The sequence below is a fragment of the Narcine bancroftii genome, chromosome 1 (genome assembly GCF_036971445.1).
Source record: "Narcine bancroftii isolate sNarBan1 chromosome 1, sNarBan1.hap1, whole genome shotgun sequence".
Classification (NCBI taxonomy): domain Eukaryota; kingdom Metazoa; phylum Chordata; class Chondrichthyes; order Torpediniformes; family Narcinidae; genus Narcine; species Narcine bancroftii.
Window position 1 is genome coordinate 41,538,715 of NC_091469.1, and position 20,735 is coordinate 41,559,449.

Genomic DNA, 20,735 nt, shown 5'->3' on the forward strand with positions numbered 1-20,735 from the left:
GTCCTTCTCTTTCGGTACAGACCGGAAGTACGCATATGTCAGCGTGACGTGAGTTCCGGTACGCAAAGAGCGGCCTTGAAGGCTGCATCACAAACTTCAAAGTAAATCAGTTGTGCTAAATGAGCTCACAGCCTGCTGTCTCAGTTCTTTTGCTGCACTTGGGCACAACCCACAACAGTGCATCTTTTGCTTAACATCTCAAAGTACTTAACAGTTGGACAATAAATTAAAAGTAATGTGTTCCTAAAGATGGAGCGATAAAGTAGCCTCTAGAAATCCAAAATAGTTGACTATTCTGAGAGGGAATATGAAGATTCATGGAATAAAAAGACATTATTCGGTCTATCACATAAAACAATGAATTAGACTTCCCCTCACCCACCCCCAAAAATTATTTTTCCATTTCCTGTTGAAAGTTGCTATACAGGTTTTTTTTTTCATATCTTGCAGGTGGCAAAATCAGAATAGTCCATTGCGTTATTTTTAATATAAAAGAAATTTCTTTTTGTAAGTTTGGATCTCTAATTTTAGGCCTTTAGTGCCACTTAAAGGAGTTTTTAATCTTGTTCACTTCATTAAAATTTCTACTAAATTTATTTAAAATTTTCTGTTTGGAATTCTGTTCCCAGTTGCTGATTTCTCTAAAGTCCTTCATTCATGTACTATTCTGGTAAATCTCGGTACCTTTGTCATATTTTGGTATCCAAAAATTGCACTGCTCTTGCTGAAACATTGTGTGCACTTTTCTCTATCCAATATGTTTATTGAGAGAGAGAGATTTATTTGTATATTTTTATTGATAGAGATATATAAAAATACACACGCGCATATATTCCCCAACCTTTTTAATCCGGGATCATCAGGGCAGGACACCTGCTGTTGTTTGGAATCTTCTGGATTTTGGAATCATTTTAAAATGGTGGTCCATTTCAGCAAATGTGATGCTTCAAAATCGTGCAAAACTGGGTGCAGAGTGTTAGATGAATTTGGATAAATAAAGACCATAATATCACTAGCATTTTTTTAATTTGAAAGTAAAACTGGCTCAAATCCCCATCGTCTCTTACCTTTGGTGGAGAGAAGTGGCTGGCACAATGCGGGAGCAATGGCTGTCTTCATTACCCATAATTCCCCATGCAGCTGGAACCTCCTTGGAGCTGGCAGAGTGGTTCCAGCTGCATGGGGAATTATGGGTAATGAAGATGGCCATTGCTCCAGCATTAAGCCATCGCCAGCCACCTCTGCGAGTGAACTGCAGGCTCAGCAACATTGCATCCCTGCTGTCATGTTGGGAGGGGGTGGGTGTGATGGACAGGCGGCCAGGGGTGGGGTAACAGACATCAGGGGCTAGAAATTAGGAAGTTGGGTGTTTTTTTTATTACCGAAAAGTGTAGATAATAACCATAATATATATCCAACAAAATAGACGTTTATTAACAAATAGCTGTAAACAACCAATGAAAGACAAAAAAGTATATAAAACAAAAACTATTTTACAAATGTAACCCTTCCCTTCTGAAGTTATGAATAAACATGTATGTTCCATTAATGCATGAAACAAAGGACAAGCAAGTTATAAAATTAGATCCAATAATATAAATTCTAAAAATAATTAAGGAAAGGACCCCATAAATTTAGGAAATGAAGGTTCATTACATTAGTAGAGCATCTAATTTTTTTCCCCAGAGTCAAATATGCCATGACATCAGATAACCATTGAGTGTGTGTAGAAGGGACAGCATCCTTCTATCTCAGAAGTATAGCTCTTCTGGCAATAAGAAGAGCAAAGGCAACTACATGGGATTGTAGTCCAGACAAATTTAAATCCGATGACCTGCTTATTCCAAATAGGGCAAGAAAAGGATTAGGAGCCAAGTTAATATTAAGAATTAAAGGCAAGGTATGGAAGATACTTTCACAATAATTGGAATGCTAGGAACATGACCAAAACACACGAAATAATCTACCTTCTTCAGTCTTGCATCTATCATATTTTGTCGATAAATTAGAATAAAATTTATCCAATTGAACTTTGGAAAAGTCAGCTTGATATACTACTTTAAATAGTAATAATGAATGTTGGGCGCATAAAGATGATGATTTCACCAATTTAAAGATAAAATCCCATGTGGTATCAGAAAATTCTTGTTGAAAATCTTGCTCCCACTGTTTCTTAGACTTGTCCAGGGAATTACCACGAGACAATAATAACTCCGAGAACTAACAACTTTTTAGTATTTGGTTTAAGATTATAAATCTTTTCTATCATCTTTAATTCCAAGTTTTGAGGTAGTTTTAATACCAAGGAATTTAAAAAGCTCCTAATCTGTAAATGCCAAAAACAATGGTTTAATTATTTTTAAATTTAAAAGCTAATTGTTCAAAAGAGGCCAAATTTTGGTCAATAAAGAGATTTTGGAAAGGTTGGATATCAAACTCTGACCAATGACAAAAAACAAGATCTTGTACCAAAGGTCTTTTTAAAAAAAAAAACAAAAAGAATTATCTAAAAGAGGACTGTTTAATAAACATCTATGGTATCCAAAATGTTTTCTAAATTGAAACCAAGTCCTCAATGTATTTTTAAAAGATTACCCTTTTCTGCTTCTAAATTAACTGATAATGGAATTCCAACTATCAAAATGATGGAATACTTCTTGGCAGAATCAATTTCCAAATTAATCCACCTGGCAACATCCTGTCTGTCCTTGTGATGAATCCAAAAATTAATATCTAATATTAGCTGCCCAATAATGTAAAATTAGGCAATGCCAATTTTTTAACTATATTGAAGGAAAGTTTTATTAAAGACGAGGTTGTTTATTTCTCCAAACAAAGGAAGAGATAATAGAATTGTAGAAATTAAAAAAAGGTCTTGGAAACAAAGATGGGTACAGCTTGAAAAATATATAGAACAGGCAATTTGGGACATTGGAAGAGGAGACCACTGAACTAAGGATTTCTTAACATGGTTTATTAAAGTAAGAAAGTTCTCCTTAAATTGCTGAAATTCTTAGTAATAGTAACACCTAAATAATTAAATTGTTTCTTAACAATTTTTAAAAGGAATGGTAAATCTAGAGAATGAGATTTAATTGAGATTTAATTTATATCCAGAAAATTATCCAAATTGATGAAGAAATGATAAAATAACTGGAATCAAATGATCAGGCTCAGATTTATATAATAAAAGATCACCTTCTGAACAGTCCCACCCCTTGTAATGCCAGAAATGTCATCAGATTGCTGAAAAGCCACTGCTATTGGTTCTAATTCTAAATTAAGCAATAATGGTCTTAAAGGGCAAGCTTATGTAGTTCCATGGCGGACCTTAAAATATTTGGATTCATTGAGTTGGTAAAAATTGAAGCAGTAGTAGACAAATTAATAAATTTGGAGCCAAAATTAAATTTCTCTAATGCATTAAATAAATAATTCGATTTGACTATCAAAAGCTTTCTTAGCATCTAAGGAAATAATACATTCAGAAGGTGAAGTAGTGGGGGAGTAAAGGATATTTAATAAATGATGGACATTGTTAACGTAATTTCCATTTTTATACTGTTTCCAAACCAAGATCTGTTGCTTTTTTTAAAACCAATCCTCTTGTGTTTTGTCATCTTCACTGATTTATGTATAAAAATCTTGGCTTTCTTTGCTACATCTTTAACAATTGTACCTTCCTAACCAAAATCATTCAGTTCTCACTTCTCCCTTGCCTGTTTTACTTTTATTTATCTATATGTACATTGACTGTTCTTAGTTCATATTTTTGAGTTCTGTATACTGCGTTAACTTTTAGATGACTTTATACAACAATGAAAGTGTAATGACTGTTGCACAGAATGAAACACACCACTAACACAATGAGGGTTTCGAACGAACTGTTTATTTAAACTTTGTGTGCGCCCCTTTAAGGGCAATGTGAGCTCTGCCCTGTGTCGGCTGTGACATTACCACACTCGCCCGAGGCACGCGCCTTGGCCTAACCCACAAGGCACTGAGGTCCCTCGATGGTGCCATCTTCTTGCAGCTGCCCTGCCAGTGCGGCTCCACACAACACCTCCCAGAACTGGCTTGCGCGTCCTGCCTTCTCGGTGGCCAATATCGTCGTTTTGGCCAGGCCGTCACTACCAGCTGGCTATGGTCCAGGTGTGCCACCTTAAGTTGGTCGATTGTGAATAGCTTCCCCCGATGTCCAGGGTGAAAGTCTTGCCCGAGTGTTGCAGGACTTTGTAGGGGCCTTCATGGGGGCCTCGCCAGACGAAAACATCCTTGGGGATGCAGGATGGGCGGCTGCCGTGGTGGGTCAGTGGTGGGGGAGCTAGTGAGGCGAGATTACTTCGCAAGTCTGCCAGCAAAGTCTGACTCTCGGTTGCAGAGCCGATGCTCGGGTTGAAGAACTCCCGGGTAGTGACAGCAGCACGCTATAGACCAACTCCGCAGACGATACCTGTAGGTTTTTTGGAGCCGTTCTGATTCCGAGCAGGACCAAGGGCAATTCGTCCGTCCAGCTGGGACCAGTGAGGCGAGCCATGAGGGCTGACTTAAGGTGCCGGTGGAAGCGCTCTACCTGGCCGTTGGCTTGGGGATGGTATGCAGTGGTGTGATGGAGTTTGATCTCCAAGAGGTTTGCCAGCTGTGACCAGAGGGCAGATGTGAACTAGGCACCCCAGATGCTCGACATGTGCACCGGGACCCCGAACCTGGCGATCCACTGGGCGAGTAGGTTCCTGCCGCAGGTCTCGGCGGAAGAGTCTTTCAATGGGATGGCTTCCACCCACCTCGTTGCTTGATCGACCACTGTCAACTAATAGTGGACTTCCTTGGATGATCGGGGGCTCACAATGTCAATGTGTATGTGCTTGAATCACTTGGCCATGGAGTCAAATTGCTGTATCGGGGCCTTTACATGGTGCTGGACCTTGGAGATCTGACACTGCGTACAGTTTCTTGCCACCTGGGCTACCTGTTTTTTTGAGGCTATGCCACACGAACTATTTCACCACCATGCGAACCGAGGTCTTGACTGAGGAATGAGCCTAGTCATGGACCGTGCTGAAGGCCTGTGGTCTCCATTGTGGTGGGACTACTGGGCGTGGTGAGCCAGTGGAGACGTCCCAGAGAAGCGTGTCGGAGCTGACTGGCAGTTTGAGGTCCTGGAGCCGGAGGCCCATGATGGCGGTGTGGAAAGCTTGTGTGTCTGCATCCTCCTCCTGTGCTAACTAGGCGTAGTCCAGGCCAGGGATGAGACTGTGGACGGTGGGTCTTGAGAGTGTGTCTGCCAAGATATTGTCCTTACCCGGATGTTGGTGATGAATTCCAAAACGTAGGACAGATGCTGCTGCTGGTGTGCCAACCAAGGGTCTTTTGACATTGCGAGGGCCTGAGTGAGTGGTTTGTGGTCAGTGAAAATGGTGAATGGCCTGCCCTCCAGGAAGTACCAGAAGAACCTGATGGCCAGGTACAGGGCCAGAAGTTCCCTGTTGAAGGTGCTGTATATCAGTTCTGGGGGAGCGGAGGTGCCTGCCGAAGAAAGCAAGCGGGCGCCACTGGCCGTTGACTAATTGCTCCAGGACGGCCGTGGCTGACATGTCCACCAGGAGCGCGGTGTGGGCGTCAGACCGCGGGTGGGCTAGTAGGGTGGCGCTCACCAGGGCATCTTTTGTCGCAATGAAAGCGTTCTCGGCCTCTTCCATCCATTCCAGGGTTTTGTTCTTGGCGGCGATCAGTGCGAACAATGGCTGCATGTTGTGAGCCGCCCCCGGGATGAAACGGTGGTAAAAGTTGACCTGTAGACCTTTGAGGGTGCCGGGCTTCTGGAACTGGCGTATGGCTGCGACCTTCTCTGGTGCCACGGAGATGGTATGGCCCAGAAACAGCAGGGACAGCTTGCCGAACTGGCACTTGGTCACGTTAACCGTGAGGCCGAACTCTGCCAGGCGGGCGAATAGTGCATGGAGATGGACCTTGTGTTCGTCATGGTCCCGACTGACGATGAGGATGTTGTTGAGATAGATAAACATGAAGTCTAAGTCTTTGTCCACTGCGTCCATCAGGCGTTGGAATGTCTGGGCCGCGTATTTAAGGCCGAAAGGCATCCGCAGGAACTTGAATAGGCCAAACGGGGTTATGGTTACGATCTTGCCGATGTCATCAGGGTGGATCCGGATCTGGTGGTAACCCCGTACCAGGTTGACCTTCAAGAAAACACAGGCGCCGCGCACGATGGCCGTAAAGTCCTGTATGTGCGGGATGGGGGTTACAGTCTAGCGTGGTCGCATCGTTGAGGTGACGGTAGTCCCCGCATGGGCGCCAACCTCCGGAAGCCTTTGGGACCACATGGAGGGGGGAGGCCCAAGGGTTATCCGATCTGCGGACGATCCCCAGCTCCTGCAGTCGGGAGAACCCCTTTGCCAGTTGCAGCTTCTCGGGGGGCAACCTCCTAACTTTAGCGTGGGAGGGCCCTGAGTTGAGATGTGATGGCAGACTCCATGTTGGGGCATGGCGGAAGTAAACTGCGGCTGCAGGATGGAGGGGAGCTCGTTGAGCATGCGAGAATACTCGTCCTTGGAGGCGGTGATGGAAGCTATCCCCGGGCTGTACGCATCTGTGGCGTCGAGGCGGACGGATTGGAAGGTGAGGGCATGTGCCAAACGCTTGCCTTTGATGTCCACTGACTGGCTGTGCACCCGGCTCCCAACATCGCTGTGCCCACAGAGGCTAGTACGAACTTCCAGAGGAACTTGTCCTTGCTGATTCGAATCTGTGCGCTGTGTGTGCCAAAAATATTGATGGAGAATCCGTTGGCTGCCCGTAGGGTTGGACCTCGTGTGCGGGTGTTGATCTCGAGGGCGGTCGGTGGGAGCACGCTCCGTTCTGCTCTGGTGTCTACCAGAAAACGCGGACCACTGGACATCAATCACATGCAGGACGCTGTTCGTGCAGCCAGTCTTTGCAACCATTAACGGCGGTTGGCCGGATTGTTTCCCTGGAACGAACAGGCTGCCTGCACTAGCAGGCTTGGGTCTCCCAGTGTTAATGGCAGAAACACCAGGTGGGGTGGTGTTCTTCTGGTTTGTGCTTGGGGAGCGCTTGAGGCTGATTGGGTCCTGAGCGGGTGACCTGGCTGAGGGTGGCCTCGTTTTTTCACTTGGTCTGCCAGAGGATGTCTGTGTGGGCTGTGACTTTGCATGGATCCGAGAAATTCTCATTTGCCAGCAGGAGTGGGATGTCCTCCAGCATCTGGTCGAGGAAAACCTGTTAGAAAAGGAAGCAGGGTCTGTGGCCCTCTGCTAGCGCCAGCATTTCATTTGAGGGCAGATGGGGTTCTGTCACCCAGACCATCCAGGTGTCGGAGCTTGGAGGCGCACTGCTGCCGGGAGAGGCCAGAGGTGCCGAGGAGGAGGTTTTTGAGAGCGAGGTATTTACCTTCCTCCGATGTGGATGAGGTCGTCCACCCTGACTGTGGTTTCCTCATTGAGCGCGCTGACGACGTGGTAGAACATCATGGTGTCTGATGTGATGTGTTGGAGATGTAACTGCACTTCGCCTGCCCGAACCAAGTGCGTGGGCGATGTGTCTGGGGCGGGGAGGAGTTTCACCGCAAACGCGTTGATTTCTGCGGAATCCATATCTGGAGGCCAGAAAACCGTCTGGACGCGCTGGGGTCACCAATGTAGCGACTGCTACACAGAATGAAACACACCACTAACACGATGGAGGTTTCAAAAGAACCGTTTATTCGAACTTCGCACACACCTCTTTAAGGGCGGTGTGAGCTCTGCTCCTGGCAGTGACGTCACCGCGCTTGCCCAAGGCGTGCGCCTTGGCCTAACCCATGAGGCACTGAATTCCCCCCCCCCCGATGGTACCATCTTCTAGTGGCTGCCCCGCCGGTGCGGCGGTACAAGCAGGGCCGGTTCACCACGAGGATGTGCACTGCCTCAATAGTATGATATCCATTCTGACCTATGGGCTCCCTGCTTTTGGGCCTGAAATATTGTCTGATGCTATCTACTTTGCTTGTTAAACAGCTGTTTCTTTCCTATTAACCAATTATACCAGATGATACTTTTTCTAAAGACTTTTTTGATCATTAACTGCATCGCCATTATCAACCCTCAAGTAGAACAGGCATGCTACCCAAATTAATTCTGACTTATCAATTACTTCTCACTTTTTATTTCCCTAAATGCTAATTTTCGACGTTAATGAGTGATATCAAAACATTCAGCATTGACACCAGACTCTTGCCTTGCCATCAAGAACCCATTTCCATTGCTCCCTTTTATAAATTTCCTTTTGCACCCTCAACTTCATCAGCCCTCCCAACTATTCCACCCACCTACGATGGAGTCATTTAACCTACAATCCAAAGCACCTTTGTCATGTGGGAGGAACCTTGAGTAAATGGGTGAGCACGCAGTCACAGCACACAAATTCCACACAGACAGCACATTAGGTCAAAATCAAACCCAGGATCTTGAATTATGACACAGCAATGCTAAGAACTGGGATAGGAAATGGGAAGTTGCTTTTTGATAATTAAAAATTTAATGGGAGAACTGGCTCATGGATGAATTTTGAAATATTTCTCTGATAATTGTATAATCTATCTGGGTAGCTCATTCCAAGATGGATTGAGATTCAATGGCATACTGACAACTTGTCTTTTGCCAACAATTTTCTGGGATTGATTTTTCATAATATTCAATATTAAAGCTCCAATAATTGATCTCCAGCTTGGTGGACATTTCACTGCAAACACTTGAGCTCTCTTGGATCTTGGTGATCTAAACTGACACGTCTAAGATGTTACTGTACAAATCAGCTATGAACAAAATTTACACTTTCCAGGATGAACACACACTTACCAAAGTTTCCAGTAAGATGTCTGCTGTACTATTAAGTTACTAATTTTGACAATGATGATCCAAATTTAATTTTACATGACAATTGCATAATATCAACATGCGATAAATGCAGTTTGATAATAACTATTTATTTAAATAAAATGCCCCTGGGAAGGGGGAGGGACGTGGAACAGAATTTTGCCTCAATGGCCTCGGCACTAGTTGAGGCATGCAACAATTAACCTTGCTGTTGCATTTGGAAATCCTCTTGCGCAAATTCTGCAAATTCATATTAAAATGAGGCCTCACGTGTTTATTGTTGAATAGTTCTTTTTTTTTCTCTTTTTTCAAAAAATTGTTTTCAATGTTATTAAGTTTTAACATGTTTAATTCTCTGGTATGAATATTTATAGCAGCACAATTTTGTCATCTTCATATAGTACAAAGACGCCATAATATTATTTTCTAGTATGTTGTGTTTAAGGTTTTCTTCTGCCAAAAAAAACACTTAATGCAATGCAAGCTTGTCTTTAATGGTGTATGGATAATCTTGTGACATTTGGTGGTTTTTACTATTTAATAGGAAACTTCAGCAAAGAAAGCTGCAGTGGTGCACATCCCAAAGAAGAGGGGAAGAAAGAAAAAGGTACAGTCAATTTTATTGAATTAATGAAAATGTTTTAAGAATTTGACAGTGTTCAGATCTACAGGTTTACAGTGAAAACTCCAGATGCACAAACTGAAACAAAACCAGAAAATACCGGAAATACTTAGAAGGTATACATTGTGCATATGCATTCAAATTCTTGCTGTAGCTGAACAGATACATCATTTAAAAAAAAACAGTATTCTACATTAAGTTTAAAAAAAAACAAATATAATGGGTTAATAATAAATATAGTTACCAGAGTGCACTAAAAAAGTGCTATTAGAATAGTGCAGACAGTCTTTTTTGTATGTTGGAGCAGTCCATGATTAATTGTAATAAGAACACATTCAAGGGTGATAGCTATTGAAAAAACTGTTCTTGAACCTAAAGGTATTGGTCCTTGAAGATAGCATTGAGATGAGGTTGTGAGCAGGGTGGGGCCCAGTATGATGGGTGTTTTGTTGAGGCGGTGTTTCATGTCGATGTCTTCAATGGAAGCAGGTTGGAGCCTGTGATGGACATAGCTATGTTTACTACTCTCTACATCTTGCACACAAGTGATCAAACCAGGCTGTGATTCATCCAGTGCATATACTTTGCACAATGCATTTATAGGTTGATAGCATATTTGATGGCGTGCCAAATCTCAGTAGTCTTGGAAAGTATGGTTGTTGGTGAGCCTGCTTCATGGTTTCCTCAATGTGCTGATTCCAAGAGATACCCAGGAACCCTCTCCATCTCCATCTCATCAACGCAGATACATGTTTGGTCTCCTGGCCTCTCCTTTTTAAAATTAACAATAAGCTCCTTGGTCTTTTTGACGTTGAGCAAGATTGTGGTTCTGGCACTACACAACCAAATTCAGGATTCTTGTATTCTGACTCATAATTTCCAATTATTTGGCTACCAATGGTGATGTCATCAGCAAATTTATGGATTGTGTTTGGTCTGAATTTGGCTACATGGTCATGAGTGCTCAGGGAATAGAGCAGAGGATTAAGCAGGCAGCCTTGGGCTGCTCCTTTGTTGATGGTCAGCGAGGAGGAGATGGTATTCCCAGTCTGCACTGATTGGGCCTGCTGAAAAAGAATTTAAGCGTCCAGTTACAGAGGGACATGAAGTCCCAAACCCGATAGTTCGGTCATAGTTTTTGCAGGTATGATGGTGTTGAACAGTTATAGTCGATGAACAATAATCTAATGAAAGGTCCATATGATCTAATACACAGTGGAGGGCCAGAGAGATGGTGCTTGTCATTGACCTGTTTTGCCAATGGGTGAATCGAAGTGGACTTAGGTTCTTCTTAAGACAACAGATGATTTGCTCCATAACCAGCCTCCCAATGCACTTCACAATAGTAGATGTAAATGCCTCTGGCTGTTGCTGTTGAGGCAGGTCACCTTTCTCTTCTTAGACACTGGAATAATGGATGTCCTTTTGAAGCAGGTGGGAACCTCTGAACATTGTAGTGAGAGGTTGAAAAAATCCAGCCAGCGACTTGCACAGGTTTTGAGGCCACAATCAGGTTCACGATCTGGTCTGGATGCTCTTAGGATTCACCCTTCACATCAGCCACAGAAACTAGAAGCACAGAGCCTCTGGGGTCGTGGGGGCTTGTGAGGGTGTCTCACTGTTTTCCCTTTTGAAGTGAGAATAGAAGGCATTGAGCTTGTTCAGATATATCGCAGTTGATAATACTACCTTGTTTCGCCTTGTAAGATGTGATGACGTACAAGCCTTGCCACAGCTGTTGAGTATCTGACTAAAATTCCAGTTCAGTCCAGACTTGTCTTTTTGCGTTAGTAATGGCCATATCTGGTCTTTCTGTATATTTCTGAAAGACAGACCTTGTTTGATTCAGTTAGCAAATCTCTTGATCTATCAATGGCTTTAGGATGTATCTGGATAGTCATAGTAGGAACAAACTCATCCACATATGTCCTAATAAAGTTCAGATTTTTCACTGAATTCTTGAATATTGCCCAGTCTACTGATTGGATAGTTATGAAGTAGCAATTCTGGCTTCTCAGACCATCTCTCTGCAGTCTTCTCTACTAGTGTAGTGCTCATCAGTTTCTGACTGAATGCAGAAAGGAAAGGTACATTTAGGTGATCTGATCTGCCTTTTCAAAGTGCAGGCATGGAATGGAGCAGAAGGCATCCTTGGATCATAGTGTGCCAGTGATTGAGAGTGTTCGATCCTTTGACATTGCTGGAGACATTTGTGGTAGTTTGAGAGTAGGTTTTTTTTTAAGCTGATCAAGTTGAAGTCACTTACAATGAATGAGAAGGCCATATGATACTTGTTGATCATGGTGTGTAGGTCCTCCAGTGAAATTTCAAAATAAGTTGTATGATCCAAGTCTAGCACACAGTAATTAATTTTCTGTTTTGGTAGTTTATGTAATACTTGAGCCTTGGAAACTAGCATGAAATTTAAGCAGGAGGTAGTTTTGGTTTGTGGTGACCAATATTACAGAAGATTGAATTGGTGATCAGAAATTATTTAATCATCTTGATTAAGTTGATATAGGCATTGCAATGGATGTGGGTGAAGGATCCTGTGCAAACTTTTTCAAGTACTGAGATTAACTGCAGGTTATGTTCACTGAGAAGCAGCAGAGAGGCATATTTACATATCCTTTGCATGCTCTTTTAGGAAGTAACATTGATTTTTTAAATCGTTTGAAATGTATAAACTTTTGAATCATAGATTGAACAAGTCGAAGTTGGTTCAGAGTCTGAACCTGAAAAGCTTAATGCCAAGAGAAAGAAACAAGGTATGTAATTTTCTCTACCATCAAAAGAATTTACTTGAACATGTGTAAAATTTGATGAATGTCACAAAAACACAGTAGACTTCCCAGTCTAGGCAACAAAGGATTCATGGTTGTTTACTGAAAAATAAGGATTTGTAGCCAGCTTTAGACTAATTTAGCAATAGAACTGAAAATGTGGGATTATGTTTAGTGCGGCAGCTTTATACTAGTTTAATGTGGGACAGTATTTTCTTCCCAACAAGGTACAATTATCTTTTTAAATATAGTTAGAAGATGATCTTGGTTTCATTATTGTTTGGTTAGGAAACTTTTAAAAATGGAATGTGCTGTTTTTGGCTTCCATCAAAGGTTTAAAGTTTACATCTGAAAAAGTGGTCTATTCAGTATATTATTTAGATTGGAGAATATCCTCTTAAAAAGAAGTAGAATTCTGGTGAATAATTTTGGGAAGGCCAGCAGGGTAGAAAAAACAAAATAAATTTTGTCTTCTGTTTAGCTAGTATGGCAGAACAGTTTGCATTTGTAATAAATATCCAATAAACATAGAATGTTGGAATTGTTTGTCAATTCATGCAGTCTGGTGATCTCTGTTAAATTAATCTAGAACACTTGCAGATAAAAGGAGGTAACACAAATTGCTGGAGGAACTCAGTGGGTCAGGGAGCATACATGGAAAGCAATGGGGAAGTCCATCTTTATGCAGAAACCCTTCAGGAGGAATAGCAAGAAATGAGCAGAAGCCTGAATAAAAGGATGAGGGGAAGGGGTGGAGGGAAATGCAAATTGGCAGGTGATTGATGACTGGATAGTAATGACCCTGTTACAGCAGCTCCTGCAGCGCTGTGTTTTTTTAAAATCATGAGGCCTTTTGATGAGATGAAGTCATAGTCTTCATAGGGTAGGAGAGTTTAAAACTTGAGATCATAAGTTTAAGGTGAGGGAATGGGAAGGAAAGATTTAAACATTTGACATGGATGGTGCAATTATAGAATCAACTATCAGAGGAGGCGGTAGAACTGGGTGTAATTAATGGCATTTTAAAATAGGAAAAGGAGCAAAAGGATATGGGCCACGAACATGCAACATTAAAAATGTACACAGTGCAGACCCTTTGGCTGACAGTATTATGCTGACATAATAACCTACTCTATCAACTGCTTAGGATTTCCTAGCATGACCCTCCATTTTCTTTCATTCACGTACCTATTTAGTAGACTTTTTAAAAAAAAAAAAGATCTCCCTCCACCACCATTGCTGATGGTTGGAAAAAATCTACCTCTTGCATTCTTCCCCCCCCCCCCCCCCCCCCCCCCGTGCACCTGCACCTAAGCATCTTAAATCTATGACCCTTTGTGTTAGACATTTCAGCCCTGAGAGGGAACCTCTGGCCATTCACATCAATCAATACCTCTCATAGTCTTAAACACCTTGATCAAGTTACCCCTCATCCTCTGCCACTCCAAGGAGAGAAAATCAAGTTCACTCAACTTATCCTTGTAAGTCATGGTCTCCAATCCAGGCAGCATCCTTGTAAATCTCCTCTGTACCTTCTCTATAACATCCACATCCTTTCTGTAGTAAGGTAACCGAGTGCAAGCAAATGGGACTAGCTTAGATGTGGAACTTGACTAGCATGGATGAGTTGAACCAAAAGGCCTGTTTTTCAGCTGTATGACTTTATGACATAGCTACTTTGTGTAGACTCTAAACAAAATAAATCAATTGTATTGATGAGATTGTGCCTTCATAAAACCATATTTTTTATTTTCTTTTGGTCCTCCTCAACTTCATTTTTTTCAATAAAAGCCTTCTGTTGAGTTTACAAGTTGAACATTGGATTAATTGGTCTTGTTTCCTGTGGCACTTTTTTTAACCATCTGTTGACTAGAATCAATATTTGCCATTCACATGCCAATTCACCCATCCAGAGTTTGTAATCTTTCTTAAATTGTTTTATGCTATGATTCTTGCATGATGATTGAGAAATTTGAAAGTAGGTAGTAATTGTAAATGTATTTTGTTCTTAATTGGATGCAGTACAACAGAAGTCTGAGGAGGGCCCAGGATGGTCTTGTGAAATAGTATATAATTTAAATCATTTGTGAAGGATAAGTGAGACTTTGAAACTATGATTTGGTTCTTGCACTCACGTTTTGCAGATGATTACGTATCTTCAGCTAGTAAACATGAACTGCATAAAGTGCAATGCGGATATTGATGATATTGAAAGTTGTTTCTTTTGGAATCAGGAGTGGCCAAACATGCTTAACATAAGAGCCACATACGATAAACTTCAGATGTTTGTGAGCCACAAGACTTAAAAAATATTACTTACACGATTTTACTCTTGCATGCACATCTTATTACAAACATTATATATAAATATTAAGAAATGCATGTATGTGATATTTATTCATGTATGTAATTTTTAAACTGCTAATTTGTATTAGTTTCAATAATCAAAAAAAATACACATTCAAACTAAATATTTTGTTTATATTGGTAAGTCTGCATTCGTGGCATTGGGAGCTCGAATGGGAGGGTGGCTGAAGCATCGGGAGCTCAGGCGGGACTGGGTGGTAAGCTTGAGTTCGAAGCATTGGGAGCTTGAATAGGCCGGCTGACAGGGACCATGTGGCAAGTCTGTGTTTGGGGCGTCAGGAGCTTGGATCGGAGGGCAGCCAGGGCTTTGAGAGCTAGGACGTATGGGCTGCCAAAGCCTAGCAAGAGTCCATAGTTGGGCAGCCTGGGTCACACTAACACTTTGCTAATTTCACTGCCTGCAACACAGCCACATACGCCACAATCAGGTGATTGCAAACCACGCCCACTAAAACTACCATTGTGAGCGCCAGTTGTACGATTTCTGTCTCAGCCAACATAATTCCGTGAGCCATAAATTATATGTCAAATAGCTGCATGTGGCTTGCAAACCTGGAATATGCCATGCCATCTGTATCATTTCTTTGACCTGGTCTTGAATAAAGATAATTTCAATATCAAACTAGCATGTTAAATGCTAAGACAGTCGAGCATCATTTAACCTCAACAGAGCAGTTCATCTAAATTCAAAGGCACGGTTGTTTTTGCTGGAGACTTTTGCATTGTAAATATCTTCTGCTGAGAGGTTTTTTTTGTGTTGCATTTCCCAACATGTGCATGTCTTGTCAGCAATTGAAGTGAAGACTCCAAAACCCAGAGGAAGACGGCCCAAAGTAATGGTGCTAACTCCACGTTCAGGCGAAGAAAGGTTGGTGATGTTAAGCTGTAGACCTTGAAAAGTTAATGGGACTGTAAGCTTTTAATGTTGCAATCATCATGTAACCCTCTTATCTAAGTAATGTGGGAACCATCTCTGCTTTTATTTTTAGGAAGTAGAACTCTGTTCTAAGAAATATATGCATTTATAAAACTCTAGGGACTTTTAAGGCCATGCCAAAGCGATTTACAAAGTGAATAAATCTTAAATATCACCATCATAATGTAAAAAGCCTGCAGTCTTGTATAGGAGTGAAACCTGTTTCTTAATGTGACACTGGTTGAGAGCAGATCAACATTAAGTTGTATAAATGTTTATGATGAAGGCAATTGAATAAAAATGATATTGCCCAGTTTGGTATCAAGCATTTGGGGGAAAAAAAGTTTGTGTTGTTGATTGAGAGCTAAATTGAAAATAAAGAAAATGTTTTGTTGATTGGGAGCTAAATATTAGTCGAGATAATCTTCCAGAGCACTCTCATGGTACGTTTACGTTCATGACTGAGGTTAAATTTGGGCAAACAGCAGGATAACAGGCCCTTCTGGCCCATGAGTCTGTGCCGCCCAAATACCCACTTAATCTATAACCCCCATACGTTTTGAAAAGCAGAAGGAAACAGAGTGCATAAAGGAAACCCACGCAGACTAATGTTCCCTCTAATTTTAGTAGTGTGCCCAAAAAAACCTTGTGCAAATTTTTTTTCCCCTGTGACAAAAGTTTGTGCGCACTGAATGCGTGTGCAAATGTAAACTTGGAAAGGTTTTAAGATCATTTTGGCACAGCCTATCTCTCCTGGCTAATAAAACTGTATTGGCATGTTTTAGTGTAATACAAGTAGGATTGTATTCTACAAAGTAACATATTTAGTAGAATTATTAATTACTGCATTATTTTGTGTAACTGGCCTTTTGAGCGCACTTTAATTTCTTTTGTGCGCTGGTTGCAAAATGCGTGGGTTCACGCGCACAGCTTAGAGGGAACAGTGACGCAGACACAGGGAGAATGTACAAACTCCATTCAGAGGTTAAGTGGGACTTTGGTTTAAATCCAATAGATGTGTTATTAAATCTTTATTATGCAATTAATTACTTCAGGATCTGTTTGGTCACTTGACAAGAAGGATCATGTGAATCCTTGCAACAACCAACTTCCAAAAATTTAAAAGCAGGACAAAGTCTGTTCAACCTCTCGAGCATTTTCACCTTCATTAGATCGTTGATCATTTATCCCTTCATTCTCTTTACTTTGCTACATCCCTTTATAAGAAACTTGAGTGACAAATTTGATTAGTGTATTGAAAATTTCAGTTCGCCCAGCTTTCACAGACATTTTGATTTTCCACCATGTTTGTGTGAATAAAGTGTTTCCTGATTTTACTGTTCTGTGACCTAACTTTAAATTTGACATTATGCTCTATAACCAGAAGAGAGGTTTCTCTGTATCCTCTCATTCAAATTGTTATCTTTGCATTCGTGTCTTTCATCTGTTTAGGACATAGATTTTTGAGTATACGAGTGACCACAGTCTGACTGGGTAGGTAGCAGAATATCGAGCACCATCACACTGAACACTGGTGCACCTCATGGCTGTGTGCTCATCCCGCTCCTGTTCACGCTTTTGACCTGCAACTGCATCACGAAATCAAGTGTCTTCAAATTTGTAGATGATGCAACAGTAATTGGCCTCGTCAGCAACAACGATGAATCACACTACAGAGAAGAGGTGGAAAATATTGTGAAATTGTGCAAGACAAAGGAGATGGCTATAGACTTCAGGAGGACCAAGAACGACCACCCTCCATAACACATCAGCAACTCTAGTAGGGAGAGTGGAGAGCACCAAGTTCCTTGGAGTTCACTTAACTAGAGACTATCATGGATAGTCAACATCTCCTCACTTCAGGAAGGCAGATCGGTGACTGACGGAGGCAAGGCTATCGGCCACCATTATGTCAACCTTCTACAGGAGCCCTATGGAGAGTGTCCTGGCCGACTGCATCACATTGTGCAGAAAAATGGATTGGAGGTCAGTCCACAGGACCATAAGATTGGCACATAGAGGATCACTAGAGTCTTTCCTTCCCCCCATTCCCCTCTTGACTTGATCTACCGGAATCATAGTCTGAAGAGGGTACGCAAAATCATTGAGGACCCTTTCCACCCTGCACATAGCATCTTTCAGCTGCTCCTGTTGGGGAAGAGATACAGGAGTATCAGTCAACACCACCAAGCTGAGGAACAGCTTCTTCCCACGGCAGTGAGAATGCTGAATGACCAAAGGAACTGCTCACACTAACCATCCAAGACTTATTTGTACAAAACTATTTATTTATTTTTATAGATAAGATACATCCTGCATATGTATGATTTGTCTATATGTGTGTTGATTGGTTGTGTGTATGCATGTTTTGCACCACGGACCAGAGAATGCTGTTTTGTCGGGTTGACAATAAACTTCACTTGACGTAATACAATCATGTAAGATCCATTACATTCATAGGGCAGGGTTCTTTCTTGTGGATAAGATTTAAGGGATGCTCTATTTAATTTTTGATGTACCAGGGTATACAATATACAAGCATGGGACATCTTTGTCAGTACAACTAAGATTATCTTGCTATCATTCACAGGCCTTTGAAATCCCATATGTATTCCATTGCCTGCACAAAGTGCTTGCTTAAATTACTAAAGGGACAGTCATTTTCCTGTGTGTCCTTGAACATTTTTTGTCTCATCTGCAATCCATATTAATTGATAAATTTACCTGACAAAATGCATTGATTTCAATTTTGAAATTATTAATTGAACCAGCTTCAAAATTGTTCAGCATGGAAAGAGGTTCTTTAGCCCATTTAGTCCATGCTGACCCAGATGTCTAGCTAAGCTGCTCCAGTTTTCCTCCATTTGGCCCATAAAGCTCTAAACTTTTATTATCCATGTGCTTGTTTTTTTTTTAAGGTTGTAATTGCATCAGAAGTACAGGAACAAGACCTTCCGCTTTCCCCTGGGTTTAAGACTACTTGTCATCCATTTGTCATTCAGACTCCATCATAAACAATATATTGGCAAGACTCAAAAGACAAAAGGAATGGGGGATTATCACTTCCAAATTTCAGAAATTGTTATTGGTCAGTCAATATATATAATTTCTTACTACATTTTGATAATTTAGTCTATAGCCCTCCCTGGGTGGAAATGGAACTGAATTTTTCTAAAAACTTATCTATGTTAGCAGTTTTAGGTTCTTCTTTATCCTCTTTTTCTAAATTAGCAGAAAGTCTGATAACAAGACGTAGGTTGAGAATATGGCACAATATAGGAAATGTTTTGGATGTCATAGTTTTTCTCTTGCCAGTCTTATTAAACATAATCATCATTTTCAACCTTCCTTGTTAGAAACAGGTTTTAAGGAATGATACAGATTAGGTGTAAAAGTTTCAAGGATCTTCATTTGAGATAATTTTGCTTCTTTTGAACAATTGAGAGCATAATTTAAACTTCCAAATAGAAATCTTTTTAAGATACTTACAAATTAGGCATTTTGTTCAGTCCAAACGTTCTGATTTTCCTCAAATTCCCAAAATAAATGTTCTTGAATTACTTTTTGATTTAAAGTTTTCCCATGGTGGATTGATATCAATTATTTACAATAATTTGATGGACCTAAGAATAGTGACTGGGAACAGGATTTGAACATATCATTTTCAGATGAGGACTTGATTAATTAATCTTTATTCTGTGCATGACATTGTTATAATTTGAGGTGGTGTACAGAATATGCATGTCTAAAGTTAAATGATCTTTTTATCCTGATATTGATTCACTATGTGATTAATATAAAATCTTTGAAATTTCACTGATTCGTATGTTTTGGGAGAGCCCCAAATTAATTTTGGGACAAATTTTCCAAACTTTAACAGTATTCTTAAGATTAAATTAGAACCATTCCTTTAATTACTTTGTTTGATTTTCCTCAAGAAGAGGTTCCACCCTTGACTTCAACCCAAAAAAGAATCCTAGCTTTTACCTTGTTGATAGCTCGATGAGCAATTCTGGTGAAGTGGAAAGATAATTCTTCACCTACTGGTATGCAATGGTTGCATGATATGTTTTATTTAAGTTTGGTTGAATTTGACAAGATGTGGAGCCTATTCATGGATTACTATCACAACTTGAAGATTTAGTTGTGTGAATGCTCTGAGGATTCCCTGTCTGGTCTCCGAAAATGACGATTTGATTCATATCTACTTATAGTAGGTTAACCTTGTTTAGTGGGAGGGGAAGGATTGGTTGCGGGGGGGGGGGGGTTCTTTTTTAAAAGTTTCTAGAGGAAATCAGGCTAATAAGGAAGACAATTAATAGTGATCACATTATAGAATAGGATGAAGATTTATAGTCCCTATATGGGATTCTTAATTCTATCTTATTTTCTGATTTACATCAGAATCTGTGTTGTCTGATAATTATGGTTTATATTCTGTATTACAATTTATATGTTATTTATATACTATGAATTGAATTATGTATCAGTTAGAAATCCTATATAAAGGGTTTTTCTATTAAAGTTAATAAAAATATTTTAAAAACAATCCAAATTTGTTCATCCTCTCCTTACAGCTATTACTCTCTAATCATGGAAATATCCTGCACCCTCTACATCTCTGCATCTTGCCTTTAATGTGTGCTAACCAAAGTTTTGTACAGCTGCAATAGAACTTGTGAACCAAACACAGCTAATCTCCGACATAATTAGTTTTGTTCTGATCGACCGTATCTCATCTCTAAATGGACGTAGGTCGGAAGCATGTTAGTGTGGCATGTAGACCACACGCTGTCAGTTCCTACACTGATCCCACTGCCCTACACTCTCCCGACAGCATTCTTTTATCCTGAGAACTGAGAGATGTATCAGATGATACATATCATCTGATGGTCACTATTGTACATAGTCGTTAGCACTGGTGGACATGCACAGAGTGCAATTTTTATATTTACATGTTTTCTTTATTTTTCAAATTTGTGCAGTTTTTTTTGGCCTTGTGTACAGATGGTCATAAGTTGCATAGGTCATAAGTCAGGGAGTGGCTGTACTCACTACCCTGACTTGAGGCATGGTTAGCATAGCGCTTAACGAAACGCTGTTACAGTGCCAACAATTGGGACCTGTGCTGTCTGTCAGGAGTTTGTTCATTC

At 40.8% G+C, this 20,735-nt stretch overlaps 1 protein-coding gene across 2 annotated transcripts in view; it reads left to right on the forward strand.

Moving 5' to 3' along the window:
• psip1a (PC4 and SFRS1 interacting protein 1a) overlaps positions 1 to 20,735 on the forward strand; it is a 54,668-nt gene that overhangs the window by 11,271 nt on the left and 22,662 nt on the right. For both annotated transcript variants that reach the window (XM_069924769.1, XM_069924780.1), the window contains 3 exons: positions 9,439 to 9,501; positions 12,218 to 12,284; positions 15,456 to 15,534. In XM_069924769.1, the coding sequence (XP_069780870.1) occupies positions 9,439 to 9,501; positions 12,218 to 12,284; positions 15,456 to 15,534 (209 nt within the window). The remainder of the gene's footprint in view (positions 1 to 9,438; positions 9,502 to 12,217; positions 12,285 to 15,455; positions 15,535 to 20,735) is intronic.